The sequence below is a fragment of the Aulonocara sp. 'chitande type north' Nkhata Bay genome, linkage group LG18 (assembly GCF_057382095.1).
Source record: "Aulonocara sp. 'chitande type north' Nkhata Bay isolate Kocher_YH1m ecotype deep benthic linkage group LG18, A_spYH_male_GT1.1, whole genome shotgun sequence".
Lineage (NCBI taxonomy): Eukaryota > Metazoa > Chordata > Actinopteri > Cichliformes > Cichlidae > Aulonocara > Aulonocara sp. 'chitande type north' Nkhata Bay.
Genome location: NC_141361.1, coordinates 24019666 through 24036895, shown reverse-complemented (window position 1 = coordinate 24036895; position 17230 = coordinate 24019666). Strand labels below are relative to the sequence as shown.

General features: G+C 41.6%; 2 protein-coding genes across 2 annotated transcripts in view; one reads left to right on the top strand and one right to left on the bottom strand.

Moving 5' to 3' along the window:
* The first annotated feature begins 863 nt into the window (after positions 1 to 863).
* On the top strand, positions 864 to 15067 carry LOC147308605 (uncharacterized). The gene is made up of 11 exons (XM_086273371.1): positions 864 to 1315; positions 2528 to 2615; positions 4662 to 4763; positions 5160 to 5225; positions 5367 to 5395; positions 5495 to 5632; positions 7842 to 7928; positions 10221 to 10295; positions 10412 to 10518; positions 13251 to 13431; positions 13526 to 15067. The coding sequence occupies exons 1-11, from the start codon at positions 1157 to 1159 to the stop codon at positions 14498 to 14500; spliced, it is 2007 nt and encodes a 668-aa protein (XP_086129497.1). The 5' UTR covers positions 864 to 1156; the 3' UTR covers positions 14501 to 15067.
* dnah9l (dynein, axonemal, heavy polypeptide 9 like) overlaps positions 14700 to 17230 on the bottom strand; it is a 47040-nt gene continuing 44509 nt past the window's right edge. Inside the window, exon 90 of the mRNA XM_086273293.1 lies at positions 14700 to 15387. Within this exon, the coding sequence (XP_086129419.1) occupies positions 15140 to 15387 (248 nt within the window). The 3' untranslated portion in view covers positions 14700 to 15139. The remainder of the gene's footprint in view (positions 15388 to 17230) is intronic.

The window sequence follows — 17230 nt, the reverse complement described above, 5'->3', positions numbered from 1 at the left end:
TTTTTATATTCACCAACCTTTCATCCAAAAATGAACTCCAATGAAATACTGTGTCTTTAAGTTTCTACACTGAAACTGCATGGCGGCGAATAACGTTTGCATCACAATTTCCATTCGCCATCTGTATTTGTAAACTCATTTTTAGCTGTAAATTTGTATCTCTTTAAGCAGCCGGTCTCTCGGGATGTTGTTTATTTTATACAGTGCATTTGTACTACATGTTGTCATGATTCACTACGGCTTCTAAGAGCCGCTGGCAGTGTTTGTCGTGTTTTATTTATTCAGTGAATCACCACGAAGTCCACATTTGTACTCGATTACAGTCAACAAGTGACAAGTGTCCCTAACTTCCCATGGCTGATCTCACCTGTCCCTGCACGGTGATGTCAGCACAGCTATCCTGCTTGTTGATGTCAGTGGGTCATTCCTGTCTGGTTGAGTAACACGCCGGCCTTGCCTGGCTTCTCTGGTGAGTGTGTGTTTTTAACTGCAGAGAGTGTGAGCGGATAGATTTAGGTGCATATGTGGCAGCAACAACCTTGTTGCTAAATGATTTACACTATGTCAGACGCGCTTATAAGCCAGAGCTGTATGTGTGTGTGCATTCAGCGCTTTATATAGCCACAGTTATCCAGGAAGAAGGAATGCCCGGGATGCCAATGACCATATTTGAACTGTGTGTCTGCTGCAGACAGACGGCACACACTGACTGCAAACCGTAACTTGCACACAGTCAACGCTCACTTCTCCCTCATCTTCAAGCTTGTGTATGTGTGTGTGTGTGTGTGTGTGTTTGTGTGCTCTGTGTTGTAGTTACACTGGATCACCACTATCAGGCAATGTAATACCTTGTCTGGTAGTGACAGTTGACTTTTCCTCACTCACAGGGAGCAAACTTCTCTCTCTCTCGCTCTCTCTTTCCAGCACTTTCTGGTTTCTTCTCCCTGACAATCTGCTCTGCTGACCGACAACATCCACTCTGGCCCTGTGGAGGAAACTACTTCCCTTCTCTTTTGTGTTGTTCTCCTTCACTTGCTCTCAGCTCATCCGTGACTTGTATACCTTCGGGATAGCGGTTAGGTAGTTGGGCAGTCACACTTTATTGCTGCGCGCGCGTGTGTGTGTGTTTGAGTGCGCGGGAGTCAGTCAGTATGCCATGTCGTCCCCTGGCTCGTCGTTTGTGCAGATAAAGCATGAGGACTTGCTCTTCTACGAGAACTGTGGTGGAGGCAGCTTTGGGAGCGTCTACAGAGCTCTCTGGATATCCCAGGACAAGGAAGTGGCTGTGAAGAAGCTTCTGAAGATCGACAAAGAGGTAAAGTGGAGACACGCACAGACGTAGACCAATCACACATAATGTACAGTAGTCATTAGGTATTTCCTCTCCTTCGTGGGACGTTACTGCTCAAAACTTCAAAAACGGTTACTTTCCACTCAATACCCAGATTTGGATCCAAAGCCCCCTCATTCCCCCACCTCCCCCTCCCTTGTTGTCTGCCATTGTACATGTGTTTATCTTAAACATACCGCTTCTCATGCCCCCTCCTCCTCCTCCCACTCTTTGTAGATATAGCAGTTTTATTTATGCCTGGACTCCCCTGTTCCTCCCATTGTATGTTAGGGTGAGGTGAGTAGTACCTCGAGGCTTAATTCACTTCAGTTCAGGCCTGGGTGTGAGTCTCCACGAGTATGAGGCGGGCTGCATGATTTCCTTCCATGTTAATGATCCCGGGCTGGTAAAGGCTAATGGGTCTGTGTCAGGAAGCTGAAGTTGGGGCCTGTGGGTGTATTCATTCACAGTGTCAGATTTTATATAATACAAAAGCAAGTGCACACATGCATTATAGAGAAATAAAAGGTGGTGTCACAAGTGGGCCAACTTCATAAGATTACACAGGGAAGAAATTTTGTCGGTTGAGCGACTTCTCTGACACACAAAAATACACAGAGGGTGGGCATGCATGCATAAAGCTGTCTGCATAGTTCATGTGTAAATACAAGTTGATGGATAATGTGAGAAGTGCAGCTTCATGTGGAGCCTTCATGCATCGTTTTCCTGCACAAACTGATAGCCTTACAACAATAGATGAGAGTAAACCCAGAATGATGAATTTCTCTTTGGAAAAAAAAATATTTAGAGAGAAAATATTTTGCTCAATGCTCGATTGGAGTTTATGTGTAAATCCATTTCACTGTTAGTTTATTATGTTGCTTGGCAAAAGTTACATATTCCACACATGCAAAGATGATGATTGAGATGTTATTTCAGATTTATGGCCTGTTTACTGCTGCAGGGTGGAGAGTTTTTGTTTGGATAACTTGTGGAATGGAATAAGCTCAGGAATCCCGGAGACGCAATCAGGATTAACTTTAAAATTGGTTTTAACATTTAAGTTAGCCTAACATTCTGTGATTAATGATTATTAAAAGAGTTATTAAAAGATTAAAAGAGTCCTCTACTGTAAAACTTAAGTTAATGAAGGTGATCATACTTCTCTGCTTCTCTTTTTCTTGACCCCTCATCCAGGCTGAGATTCTCAGTGTACTGAGTCATAAGAACATCATTCAGTTTTATGGAGCCGTGCTGGAATCTCCCAACTATGGCATTGTCACAGGTCAGACTCGGAGTGTGTGTATGAGTGTGTTTTTGAAATATACACTTTCAGATGTTTTTGTCAGTGTAGTTTAATGCTTAAATTTAGACGAGATGCACAAAATGAAATGTGTGTGACTATCCTTGGGGTTCAGGTGTAATATAAGTATGAAGTCATTATCAGGTCAAGGTCTGAGGTAAGTCGTAAAAGCTACAGAATACAGTCAGGGCACACTGTGGTGCCATCTAAACCTGCACGTGTATGCGTGTGTGTGTATATTGGTTTAATTGGTGCGTATTTGATCCGAGGCGGAGAAAGTTACACGCGCGTTAACACATGCTCTGATGGCCGGCAAGTGTTTATGTGTGTATGGTGAAATATCAGAACATACTTTGAACACTGGTTCTTGCGGTGATTCCTGGCAGGACATTTGTAACTGAGACCAGCATGTTTGGATGTGGTTGTAATCCCGGCTGGGTTTATATGGTATAGATAAAGCACTGAAACACCACCAGCAATGTTTCTTGATGCCTAATGCTTACTGATATATCAAAAGTAAAGCAGGTATCAGCACATTTTGGTCTCTGTGTGCAGATGAAAACATTCAGGCATTCATTTCTATTTTCACAAGGCTACAAAGGCTTGTGCTCTACTTTCTGTCTTTGATCTGACATTAAGTAGCAAAATGGAAAAATTCTCACATATTTTGGATTTAAAAGTCAGGGCAGGATGTGAAGGTTGAAGGTGTTTCCGATGATTTGAGGCAGCTTCTCACTGTGTATGATTTGTGCACTGCTTAACAGTGGGCTGTAGCTCTCACACATTGTAACGTAAAACTTCAAGTACCAAGTTTGTTTCACTTGTTTAAATAGCAGTGGATGGTTTTGAAGATGCTGTAATATACACTACTGTAGACTTTATTATTTAAAATAGTGGTTGTTGCTGATGAGATTAATGGAGGCTCTGTTTTACACTGGTGCAGAGCTATAATCTTTCTTACTAATAACTCTTGTGGCTCTTTTCAAGATACTTTAACAAAAATAAGGAAATAATTGATTATTTAACAAATAAAGACCTCAGTAAATATATAAGCCAAGCATAGTGTGTGGTAGGTATTTAGGTATTAATTAATTTTTAAATACATTTATATATTAATATTATTATATTAGACATTTGAACGAGGAAGGTCCAGGCAGCCATTTCTGAGTTAAACTCCACGACACACTGTGAATGAGGCACACGGTTATAGGATGAACTGGATTTATATTTCTGTGGTGAATCTTTGTCCAGTCTACAAATATAACGAAGATAAATAAATGTTGCCGTTACCAACATTCATGCTTTTGTGTTGTGTTTGATCTGAAGTTTCATTTTATTGAAGATGAGATAATCTGGGTCATTTTGAACTCTCAGTGATACCACGGTGTTTGTTTGAGTTTGGGAAGTGAAGAAGTGCTTGGATCTGGAAATAGTTAATGACTTCTGACTTAAGAGGCGGAAGGTTGCGGGCTCTCGATGTGATGTGTAGCTACACTTCTACAGAGGCGCACATCAGTTTACAGCATAGGTTACATTGTTGGGTTTCAGAGGGATTTGTAGTTACAAAGTACCTACGGCATAGATTTAACACAGAATAACTCTGCGGCTAATCCTTAGCAGCTGCATGAAGCCATCATGTCAATATGGCCCAGAATCTCTAAGGAATTTTTATATGTTTTATGCAAGGCAGCTCTGAGATCCAACGTGGTACTGGCAATGTAACTATTAGATTGAATGTTTGGCTTTATTAGGGTGACAAAAAGAGAAACTAATTCATCCAATAATAAAATAGGATTTTTTATTGCTTTATGAAAAAAAAAAAAGTATACATGTGTGTTATATAATTGTTTTTCAGGTCAAAGGTCAAACTCAGAGTGACAGACTAATATAAAAACGGTCCTTTTTTATATAATTTTTCCTGTTAATCAGTATACTTGTTGACTCATTTTACACGATGCATTGGTGCGCATGATTTTTCTTGTTTGTCATAATGAAAATTGTTTGTGTCTGTCTGTGCTGTACTTGCAGAATATGCTAGCGCAGGGTCTCTGTATGAGTACCTCGCCAGTGAGCAGAGTGAAGAGATGGACATGAACCAGATCATGACATGGGCCATCCAGATAGCCAAGGGTAATAAGGAAAAATAAAGATGATTAAAAACTGGATATGGATATAACAGGTTATATAAGAGAGAATCTACAGTCTCTAACACACCCAATGATGTAATAAAGTCTGTCACACATTTTTAGAGAAAAAAACTTTAAACATTAATTTTTATTTAATTTTATAAACCATTTTAGTATTTTGCCCTTATTTTAGCTGATTTTTTGCTGAAGTTCTTGTCTCACTTAACGTTTTAACGTCAGTTCATAATAGATTTCTGCATTAACTGAAACTGATCAAAAACAAATGGAATTGAAAGCCAAACATTGAGTATTGTTAGATAATTCCACAAAAACCAATCAAAGTGCTGTAGTTGGTTGTTTGTTTTTGATACAACGTTATTAATGATTGGTTTCCTCATAGGGATGCATTACCTGCATGCAGAAGCTCCAGTCAAAGTGATTCACAGAGACCTCAAGTCCCGAAATGGTAACACATAATTTAAACCCCATTCTGATTAGTTTTTCTAACTTGCTTTTGGTAGATGTGCCCAATCACGAGTCCTGAATGTCAGGTATTTTCAGTGTTGTGCACCATTAACTGGACTGTATAATGTGGTCTGTTTTTCAGTGGTAATGACAGCAGATAAAGTGCTTAAGGTTTGTACCTATAATGTATTTATAAACAAAACAAAAAAGACATACATCTTGTGCATTTTTGCGCATCTTTTTAATAGCGTTTTTCCTTTGATATTTCAGATTTGTGACTTTGGAGCGTCTAAGTTTCTTTCCCATACCACCCATATGACAGTAGTGGGCACTTTTCCCTGGATGGCTCCAGAGGTCATTCAGAGCCTGCCTGTCTCTGAGACCTGTGACACCTACTCCTATGGTGTGGTGAGTTGGCAGTACTGTAGGAATATCAGTATTTTAAGATCAGGAATAAGTCTAAGAAGTAGCAGTCAGTGCTAGTGCTGTAATTTAGTGAATTACAAGTAGGAGTAGAAGTACCCCAGGGGGTACTTTTGCGGTAGTCACGGGGCATATTGACGGATGAGTGCTACTAATCCTAAGAAACAGAAATTACAATTTAATTAAAGAAATGTGCAGACCAGAGCAGGTTTAAGCAGTAAAGTTAATAGTTAATTGATAGTAATAAACCACCGAGAGGGACTCATAAATGATTAAACTAGATAAGTGGTTAAATAAGTATAAATAAGAGAATAAATAACTGAAATGCAGTACTGTGCAAAAGCCTCAAACCAGTTCATTTCTTTCTTTCTTTGTTTTTTCTTGGAAAATGAGAAATGGGTGCAGTGATTTATTGATAGAGTATGTACCGGCAGAAACTGAGTTATGATGAGCTTGAAAGTCACTGTTTGGTATGGCCACATTTATTCTTCAACACAGCCTGAACTCTGTTAGGCAGCTCTTTTGTCATTTCTTTAAGTAGTCTTCAGGAATAGTTCTCCAGGCTTCTTCAAGGACATTCAAAGCTCTTCTTTGGTTGTTTCTGCCTTTTGTTCTGTTCCCTGTCAACATGATCCCACAAAGCTTGAATAATGTTGAGGTCCGGGCTCTTGGGAGGACACGCCATGACTGATAGTGTTTCACTGTGTTTTTCTATCCACCAGGTATGCTTTTATTGCATTGGCAGTATATTTGGGATCATTGTCATACTGAAAAATGAAACCGTTGCTAAGCAGACACTTTCCAGATGGTATTGTGTGGTGGGTGAAAATCTGACTGTGCTTTTCTGCAGTTATAATTCCATCAGTTTTTACAAGATCCCACTGGCTAAAATGCCCAAACCATGACAGAGACTTCACTGTGTGTTAAACATGTTTATGCTCACTGTTGTACCTCTATGCTGACCGAATCTCTACATACAGTTGGAACCCAAAATATCAAATGTGGATTAATCAGTCCATAAGACCCAATTCCCATGTTTTTTATCCCAGTTCTTGTGTAATTTGGCATACCTTGGCCTTTTTTCACTGCTTCCTTTCCTTTACAATGTCTTTTTGACAGCCACTCTTCCACGGAGTCCATTTCTGAGGAGGAACAGCAGATGGATCAATTGAAGGGGCCAGATATACCTCTCAAATCCTGTTTTAGGGCTTTGCTGGATTTAACTTTTTTTTTTTTAAGGACATGACTTTTAGTTACTGTTCATCTGCTGTAGATAGTTTTTAGGCCTACTACTTCCTTTGTCCACCACTTGTCCAGTATTGCAACATGTTTTTTTGTTTTTTTTAAAGGATACATGTACACTATACCGAGACGTGGCAAGTTTTTGGCTAATAGCTCTCTGGGAGTCAAACATTTCATGTCTGTCAAACTGTATTTTCTTTGCTATTTTTGATAGACTCAATTTCTTCTAATTTCTTTAGTTATGTGTTTTTTTGTGACAGGGCGCTAGTAACAAAGACGCTGAAGATACTATTTAAAATTGGTTCTTTGCCCTGTTATTATGTGTACTGGTTCATCCCTTGAGTTTGATACCTTTTTTCCGAATGATTCATAGGTCAGCATTAAGAGGCTTAACCAACCAACCAAAAAAAAAATGTATCTGAGAACGATCAGGTACAAGGAATGGACTGAAAATTAATGAAAAGGGAAAAGTAGCCAAAGAAAAGCTCTTTAGACAGCCTGAAAAACTACTGCTCCAAAATTACATGAAAGCCTGACTTTATGGACTTTCGAGACTTTTGCACAGTACTAACTTAAAGCATGGTTATTAAGTTATACCATTTGCAGCTGTAGCTAGTAGTATGGATAAAAGATTGGGATCTCCTCTTAAACAATGAGTCACGGCTAAATGGAGTAGCTAAGAAGTTTGGGTAAATGGTAACATGATAAAGTTGCAAGTAATCCGGTGATAACATAAAAATTTCTGGCAAATGCAAAGGTCAGATTAAAATAATGCAGAAAAAACTGTAAAACTTAAGTAGAGCATACTGGCCTGAACGCTAACAGTTTTTATACTCATTCCAATAGTTTCTCACCTCACGTATCAACAGTACTGAGGCCATGTAGTTGTCACTAGTAACTGTACGCTGTTTCACTGCATTAAGCGAACCAACACCGTCTGTTCTGTGGCCAGGTGCTATGGGAGATGCTGACTCGGGAGGTTCCATTCAAAGGTTTCGAAGGGCTGCAGGTCGCATGGCTGGTGGTGGAAAAGCAAGAGGTAACCTACACGTACATACATGTGCACTTTTTTGAACATACTGAAAGCATTTAGACCCACCAGAGTTTGAAGCAACTGGAGGCACAATGTGATGCTCTCATGGTTTCCACTGTGAGCTGGTGAGGCTAAGGCAGAGTATTTTTAGGCCTGATGTCAGTTCTCTGCTCTTGTAAGGCCTGGATACACAGCAGTGGAGCTTGGCCAGACTCCCCCTGGTTAAAGCCTTTACGAGTGAGAGAGGCAGACAGAGTAAAAGAGAGAGAGGGGGGGAAAGAAGAGAAGATTGCAGCGGTGGGAGGGTCGATTCTTTGGGTTTATGAGTGGTAGGGGATGATGGTTATGCTGCATCTGTGTTTCAGTTACTAAAGTGACCGAAGCCCCTGTAAGAGAAACACACACCCCCACGCACGCACACCCCCACACGCACGCACGCACGCACGCACACACACACACACACACACACACACACACACACACAACAAAACAACACAGAGAACATGATTCCTTCGGAGCTGCTGGCTCGTCTCCAAATACTCTCCCTAAATAACTCTCTCTCTCTTCCTCTTTCCCAGTCTCCGTCTGATTTTCCCTTTCCATTGCTACACCTCTCTTCCTGACCCTTCAGTTCGCCCTCTCTCCACTCTGGGTTGGTGATATTTTAGGATTAATCCCCAGGGAAACCGTTTCCATTTACCACATTGTACTATGGAGATGTCTGGGCCTATGATTTTCAAAGGGATTGGTTTTGTAACTGCAGTTTACACAGTACAAAAGAAAGATATACATGAACCCCCCTCCCCACCATTTAGCTCATAAACACTGTGATGGATTGTAATTTGCTGAAACTTGGAATTATAAACCTAATATTATGAACCTATAAACTAGTTTCTTCTGAGATTAGTCCTAATTTCAAAGGACATGAACATGTTTTTCCTTGGTCAGCTTTTTAGCTTTTTCAACATAATACACACAGATTTCTGCTAAAGTTAAGACATCTCTGTTCACTCATTACTCATTTCAGCTGTGTTAAAAATTTCAGTATAAGGGTGAAGGTTTTGGCACAGTCTCTTCCCCCGAGCACTTAGTCCTGGATCTTGGTATATTCTTTATTTAAACGATTTCTAATCTCTCAGCGTATAATATGGAGAAACGAGCGACACATTTTAACACATAGTAGCCAAATGACAGGATTCTAAATTTAATTCTGTAGCCACCAGAGCCAAGTTTGTTAAAGTTACTCCAAATCTGTGTCATCCACATAAAAGTTAAAGGAAACATTTTCTGCGTTTTCTGAATAATGCTACTCAACAGGAAACTGCAGAACACTGGAGCAGTAAAAGTATATAAGAGGTTGAGGATGATGAAGAGCTGGACAAATGTATAAAGAGAGCTAAAGTGGAAAAGGTTACACTTTAGTCTGTTACCTAGTTAGATTTTTCTAAAATGCCGTTTTCTGGTTTTCAGAAGAGGCAGGACTATTGCACATTTGAAGGAAGGGTGAACAATGCTGGTTAAAGGTGAGGGCTAATGGTCCCCAGAGTTTACTTTACTATGTCAAAGGAGCAGGTGGAGGTCTTTAAAGAGGAATAATACAGTAAAGTTTTCGCAGAGTGTTGGAGTAAAAAGAATTTGGAACCGAGACAAGATCTGCAAAGTCTCTGGTGTTTGAAAGCTATTTTTCTGACTTGATTTAGAATGAAATGTAATGCCAATTCTGATATCACCTCAGATCAGATCAGCTTTTGGTTAAATGCTGTGCATTTCTACTTAGCAAATGGGAGCATCCTAACATGCTGTTATTACCATGCATTGTCATTATGGGGAAGGCATCAAATTGCAAAGCTCCATCCTTTTGTACATGCTCACAGAGCCAAATATAAGACTGCAGACTCTCATTCTGAAGTTGTTGACGCTGAAGTAGTCAAACGGGTTGGCTGCGCAGGAAACTTATTCAATTTTGTTTGCCTAGTTTTTAAAAATTCAAGGTGCAGTTTATATCCAAAAAGTGTTTTTGCACAACATTATGATAAAAAATGTGATCACTTCATTATTTTCCTCTATTATACAACTGTGTAAAGTTTCATGTTAATTAGTGTAAAAAATCTTGCGTTTGGGCCAAAAGTGTGTGTTTTGCGGTCACTTTGACCTGATCACCAGATAGCTATTTGCATGAATGGATGGTTGACTAAATGAAAACACTCTGGTGAGTTAAGAAAAAAAAAAAACGGGGTGGTTTCATTTGTATAGTAATTATTTTTATATGTGTCTGTGTTATTGTGTTTGGCTATCCAGAGGCTGACCATTCCCACCAGCTGTCCAGCAAGTTTTGCAGAGCTGATGAGAAAATGTTGGCAAGCAGACCCAAAGGTAAGCTAAACTGACTCAGGACACAGTGATTAATGTGCGGAAAAAAGTTTCATATAGCGCACCGAATGCTTTCAAAGATACACGATCATATCCTGTGTGTACAAATGTATTTACAGGAGCGTCCACAGTTTAAGCAGGTGCTGGCAACCCTGGAGACCATGGCTAACGATAGCAGGCTACCGGACCAGTGTAACTCCTTCCTACACAACAAGGACCAGTGGAGGTACACACACAAAAAACACAGTCTTGTAGACATCCAAAATAAGAGTGTAACTGCACTGTGTCAGAGGGATCTCCTGACGTTTTTAAGTGCATGCTATAAAGTGTTGTTCTCTTATGAGGCTGACAAATCCACCCTCTTGAATGCGTGTGCACACGGTAGATCACAAATCCACACACGCATCAGCATGTACCCTCGCTCACATACATGTATACATACACAACTCTGTGGACACTGAAGCTCAAGGGAGAAGCTGAATGTGTGACCCTGTACTCTACTTCAGTCTATATTAAGCTCACTGGAAAGTAGCCATGGAAGAGATTCCTCTACTCCTCCACTCTGCCCTCACTCCGACATGGGGAGAAAGAGACAAGGGGTGGGGTTGGAGGTGGTGTGGGGTGGTTGAGGAGAAATCAAACTGAAGAGTTGAAGAGGAGGAGGAGGAGGAGGAGAGGTTCAGGGAGGAACAGAAATGTATTGTGTGAGTGTGAAATCTAAAACACTGAGCGAGACACAAACAGCAAGGATAGAGAAAAACAAGAGTGGACAGATGAGGGGAGGTTGGGGGGTGCAGGGAAAAAGGGAGAGAGAGGTGGCCAATGGAACAGCAGGAGGAGAGAAGGTGCAAAATTCTGTGCATATTTAACATGAGTACAGGAAGGCAATCAATTCTGAGTGAAGTTTTAGGTATGGGTGGAAAAACTTGGACAAGCTGGGAGGAGAGGTGAAGGGGTGGGATGAATGAAAGGGGAAGTATGGAAGGAATACAGGAGGAGGTATGACTCTGCACATGTCTATATTTAGTTGCCGTGAGAGATGATTGTGTTTGTGAATGCAGGCTCATCGACAGCCAATCCAATAGTGACCTCTTGTGGCAAAGGAGAGTACTGCATCAAAAGACGACTATAAAACAATGTTGTGTTCTGCTGTAAAAAGTTAACTACTCACAACTGCAAACTACTTCCTCATGAACATAAAATATTTTAATGTTATAAAAAATGAAAGTATCAAGTGAATGTGAAATAAAATTCATGAAAGAAATGAAAATGAATTGTAGTTTCCAGTGAGTATGCCTCAGAGGTCACTGCAAAATTCAAAAAATGTAAACTTTCACATTTTGCATATTCAATATACATAAAGTGAAAAATGTCTTGCAGCTTATGAAAATCACAAATCCAGTATCTTAAATCATTAAAATATTAATTATAATGACGTTTACGATACAGAAATGACCAGCTTTTGAATAATATGCTTATTTAGGCCCTCAATATTTTGCATCAGTGTCTTAGCACGGATTCAATCAAGTGTTGGCTCTGCTGTGGTGTTATTGAGGCCCAGGTTGCTGTTTGTATTTTTGGGTCTGGTGTTTCTTGACTTCCTTTTTTCAATATTCCAGGTGCTTGATGAGGTTCAGGCCAGACAAGTTGGCCGGTTACAAACAATAACAGTAATAATAACACTGTAATAACACGGTCAGCATACCATTCAGTCGTAGTTTTGGCACTATGGCTGGGTGCTGCTAGAGGTCCTTCTGGAAACGAACCGCTCTCTCCATAAAGTTTGTCAGCAGGTGGACGCATGAAGTGCTCTAAAATCTCTTTCTGATTGTCTCATGTTGACTTTGGATTAACATGGTGGACCAAACAATGTCACCGACACCAGCAGATGACATGGCGCCCCAAATCGTCACAGACTACTTCAAACACCTTGGATTCTTGGCTCCTCTCCACTCTTCTGGCAGACTCTAGGAACATGATGTCCAACTAAAATGCAAAATTGAGTTTCATCTGAAAAGAGGACTTTCACTGAGTTCTTTTTGTTCTTAGCCCAGTTAAGACTCTTTTGGTGTTGTCTCTCCTTTCCTGGAGACCTCTGTGGTGGCTTTGGATGCACAGAAACCAGGATCAGTCCACTCTGAATCTTTCTTAAGTTTTTGACAATTTTTTAAAGGGTGCGATCATTCGTGTTGCATGTGCACCTTTTCCTACTACAGTGTTCCCTTTCAGTTAATCCCATTAATAAGCTTTGATACAACACTCTGAAAGGCCAGGCTTTTCATCAAACGCCTTCTTACCCTCTTTGTGGAAAGTGTCAGTGACCATCATAGAAATGACTGCCAAGTCAGCAGTCATCTCCATGATTGTAGTTGTGTGTACTGAACTAGATCGAGAGTTGGCATAGCAATTTACTTAAAATGAAAGCTTTCAAATAATCTGGGGTACTGGATTTCTGATTTTCATGACCTGTAAGTCATTAGCAGGGGTCCCCAATCCCAGTCCACGAGGGCCGGTGTCCCTGCAGGTTTTAGATATGTCCTTGATCCACCACAGCTGATGTAAATGGATAAATTACCTTCTCAACGTGTCTTGAAGTTCAACAGAGGCCTGGTAATGAACTAATCATGTGATTCAGGTGTGTTGACCCAGGGTGAGATCTAAAACCTGCAGGGACACCGGCCCTCGTGGACTGCAATTGGGGACCCCTGGTCATTAGCATCAATGTTAAAACAAAAAGATTTCAAATAATTAACATTATGTGTATTGAATATATGATATATGACATAAATTAAAAATAAAACCTTTTCATTATATACAGTTTTTTTAGATGCACTGGTAGCTGTTTTTAGCAGACTACATATTAATTATTATATTCTCATTCTGAATATAGTCATTTCTCCTTTAAAACCTGGAGTTAATCACTGACCACTAATGTTTTCATGTGTACAAATACTTTAGGTGTGAAATTGAGTCAACATTAGAGCGCCTCCGGAAGCTAGAGAGGGAACTTTACTCCAAGGAGAAGGAGCTAGAGGAGAGAGAGAGGAGGCTCAGACTGTGGGAAGAGAGGCTAATGGAGAGGTCCAACATGACTCCTAGCCCCACCTCCCTACTCATGGAGCGCTCAAACATCTCACCGGTACGCAAAACTTGCCTGTATATAATTTATCTCAAACTGCCATAAACAAAATTAACTGATACCTTTTTCTTAATCTTGCCCTTGTCTCTACCAGTTCTTCACACCGATGTCCATCAGCTCCTCGGGCTCGTTCTTCCGCTCACACTCTCAGGACTCCAATAGCGCTGGGGTCAGCAGTGCTGGTGTCAGCTCTCTCCTTCGCACACTAAGCAACGGAGACACAGAGAGGGGGAGCAGTGTGGTGCTGGAGAGAGGGATGGGCTCGCTCGACAGCACGAGGCTGCACGCCATGTTCCGAGGGTTGCAGGGGAGGTTAGGGGAGGAGGACGAGGAAGAGGAGGGTACCCTAGAGGAGAAAAGCTGGGGACAGAGAGACAGAGATGACAGTGGGAGTCTGGAGGGAGGAAGGGTGCAGGTGACACTCAGGAGTTTCCCCGGTGGCGTAGTGGAAAGGGAGGAGAGGACATGGGAGGAAGGGGACAGGGAGAGAGGAGGAATGCAAAGAAGCAGGGTGACTACTATTGTCCGAGGGTACTCGGGGGGATTTGGGGAGGCGGAAGGAGAGAGGGATAGAGAGGGAGGATGGGAGATAGAAAAACTCGGCGACACGCTGGAAGAGAGAGGGATGGAGGGTGGTCTCGAAGGAGGGAGGCTCCCAACGATGTTCAAAGGTCTCCATGGGAGCATGGGGGGCTTTGGGGACATGCTGTCTTTAGATATGGATGAGATGGGGGAGATGGAGAGACTGGGTGACATGGACATGAACATGGGCGACCTGGGAGTGATGAAAGTCATTGGTCACGGCGTCAGAAGTGAGCTGGGGGTCAGGGGTCGCAGGAGTGACATGGGAGTTGTAGTCCAGGATGTTAGAGGAGACGTCAGCGAGGCCATCAGCCAAAAGATCAGGGGTGAAGTGGGTGTCGTCGGTCACTCTGGGGTGCAGGTGAGCATGCGGGCATCGTCTAATCAGAACTCTGTTAAGAGCTGCAGCATGCGGCACGGAACCAAGATCAACATGGCAACAGCAGCCATGGACATGATGGAGCTCGACTGGTCTGACAGTGATTAGATGACACCTTAGCAGAAACATGCACAGAAATACACACACAGAAATACACACCGAGGCCAAACTAGAAAGATTTTGACTTGTAAGCACATGCAGTATCTGAGCTACAGTATGTGCGATCTCCTGTTAAAAAAAAGAGCTGGTATACACACATTTTTTGTTAATTTGTTTTTTAATTAAATGGACGAATACTACACCCATGTGTACTGTGAAGAGGGAAGGAAGGAAAAGGCAGTTTGAGGTTGTACTGTCATGTTGTCAGATTGGCTTCACCTGTGTAATTTAATGTGCTATTAAAACTGATGCATAACATACTGTAAGAGGTACAAGTGTAACAAAATAAGACACTTGAACGCCGCTCTAACGAGGCAGCACTGTCTTTGTTTTCTTTTTTTTTTTCTTCTCCTGCTTATATCTTGTAGTTTATAGATTTGATTTGTTCCAAACATGCTTTGACTTTCAGTTCTAACTGTGATCTAGTGTGTGAAGTATTGGCATTTTTCTCTGTACATTTTATCATTTTTCAATAAAAAGAAAAGAAATCTTATTATATTCCAGTCACTTTGCGCTACTAATAAGTTCAAAAGGGACATCAGGAGCACTGAGGACACACTGCATCTTCACTGAGAACTCTTACACTTTTCACACACTGAGTAGAAGAGCCACTCCGGCCAGGACCCATTTGGCAGGTCGCTCCCTGGTTTTTAGACTGAAAGTCCAAACATACGTGGGTCCTCTGATCTTGGTCTTGTAGAGGGGACACTCGTAGATATTCCTGGTTTCCTGACGGTCACTGGGTACAGCTCGAACTGAGATAACAGGCATGGTTGGGGTCAGTTCCTTTAAACGAGCCTCAGTTATCACTCCGGTCTGAGTGTCCCATCTTGCACCTGTAGTCGGGCGTAGGTGAAGAAGAGAGAAGACTTAAAGCACTTTTGGGGATTTTTATGCCCCATTAACTCTCCTAGCTGCTGTTCAAGGCCATATCTGCTGCTCATCCTGAGAAGTAAGTCTGTTTTTTGCAGAGTATCATGATGTTGCAGTGAAGTTTTCACTTAAATGTGTCAATTAATCATTATATGCTTATTCTATCTAGAAGTTATAAGCACAAAATTGCTTTATAGAGTCCCAGTGATCTCTGATCATCAAATTCCAATCATTAAATCTTGAGCCCAAGTGAACGGTTTATATGAGGTGCCGTAAGGGACATTATTACTGAAACGCTCTCACACACACAACTGAAATTTTAGCTCTCACACACACAACTGAAACGCTCTCACACACACACAACTGAAACGCTCTCACACACACCACTGAAACGCTCTCACACACACCACTGAAACGCTCTCACACACACTACTGAAATTTTAGCTCTCACACACACAACTGAAACGCTCTCACACACACTACTGAAACGCTCTCACACACACACAACTGAAACGCTCTCACACACACTACTGAAACGCTCTCACACACACACAACTGAAACGCTCTCACACACACTACTGAAACGCTCTCACACACACTACTGAAACGCTCTCACACACACACAACTGAAACGCTCTCACACACACTACTGAAACGCTCTCACACACACTACTGAAACGCTCTCACACACACACAACTGAAACGCTCTCACACACACTACTGAAACGCTCTCACACACACTACTGAAACGCTCTCACACACACTACTGAAACGCTCTCACACACACTACTGAAACGCTCTCACACACACTACTGAAACGCTCTCACACACACAACTGAAACGCTCTCACACACACTACTGAAACGCTCTCACACACACTACTGAAACGCTCTCACACACACTACCGAAACGCTCTCACACACACTACCGAAACGCTCTCACACACACTACCGAAACGCTCTCACACACACTACCGAAACGCTCTCACACACACTACCGAAACGCTCTCACACACACTACCGAAACGCTCTCACACACACTACTGAAATTTTAGCTCTCACACACACTACTGAAACGCTCTCACACACACTACTGAAACGCTCTCACACACACAACTGATACGCTCTCACACACACAACTGAAATTTTAGCTCTCACACACACTACTGAAACGCTCTCACACACACAACTGAAACGCTCTCACACACACACAACTGAAACGCTCTCACACACACAACTGAAACGCTCTCACACACACTACTGAAATTTTAGCTCTCACACACACTACTGAAATTTTAGCTCTCACACACACTACTGAAACGCTCTCACACACACTACTGAAATTTTAGCTCTCACACACACTACTGAAATTTTAGCTCTCACACACACTACTGAAACGCTCTCACACACACTACTGAAATTTTAGCTCTCACACACACTACCGAAACGCTCTCACACACACTACCGAAACGCTCTCACACACACTACTGAAACGCTCTCACACACACTACTGAAACGCTCTCACACACACACAACTGAAACGCTCTCACACACACTACTGAAACGCTCTCACACACACCACTGAAACCAGAGGCATTTCTGCTGAACAGGAAGTTGTTTCCTGACAAGGAAACTGATGGAAAAAGTGGTATATTTCAAAACACTACAAGGATTTCTACTCAGCAACCTGCTAGTACAGCAGTCCCCAACCTTTTTTGCGCCACGTAAATGATATAAAAATAAAAAAACGATAAATACCATGAAAACCATAAATAGAAATGTGTTCGAATTTTTGTGGAGGAATAAA

What these genes read in the sequence shown, in the direction of transcription:
- LOC147308605 (XM_086273371.1), top strand. Translation starts at nt 1,157, where the DNA reads ATGTCGTCCCCTGGCTCGTCGTTTGTGCAGATAAAGCATGAGGACTTG. An exon ending in CAACTATGGCATTGTCACAG is followed by an intron (nt 2,616 to 4,661) that starts GTCAGACTCGGA and finishes CTGTACTTGCAG; the next exon opens with AATATGCTAGCGCAGGGTCT. An exon ending in TGGTGGTGGAAAAGCAAGAG is followed by an intron (nt 7,929 to 10,220) that starts GTAACCTACACG and finishes TTGGCTATCCAG; the next exon opens with AGGCTGACCATTCCCACCAG.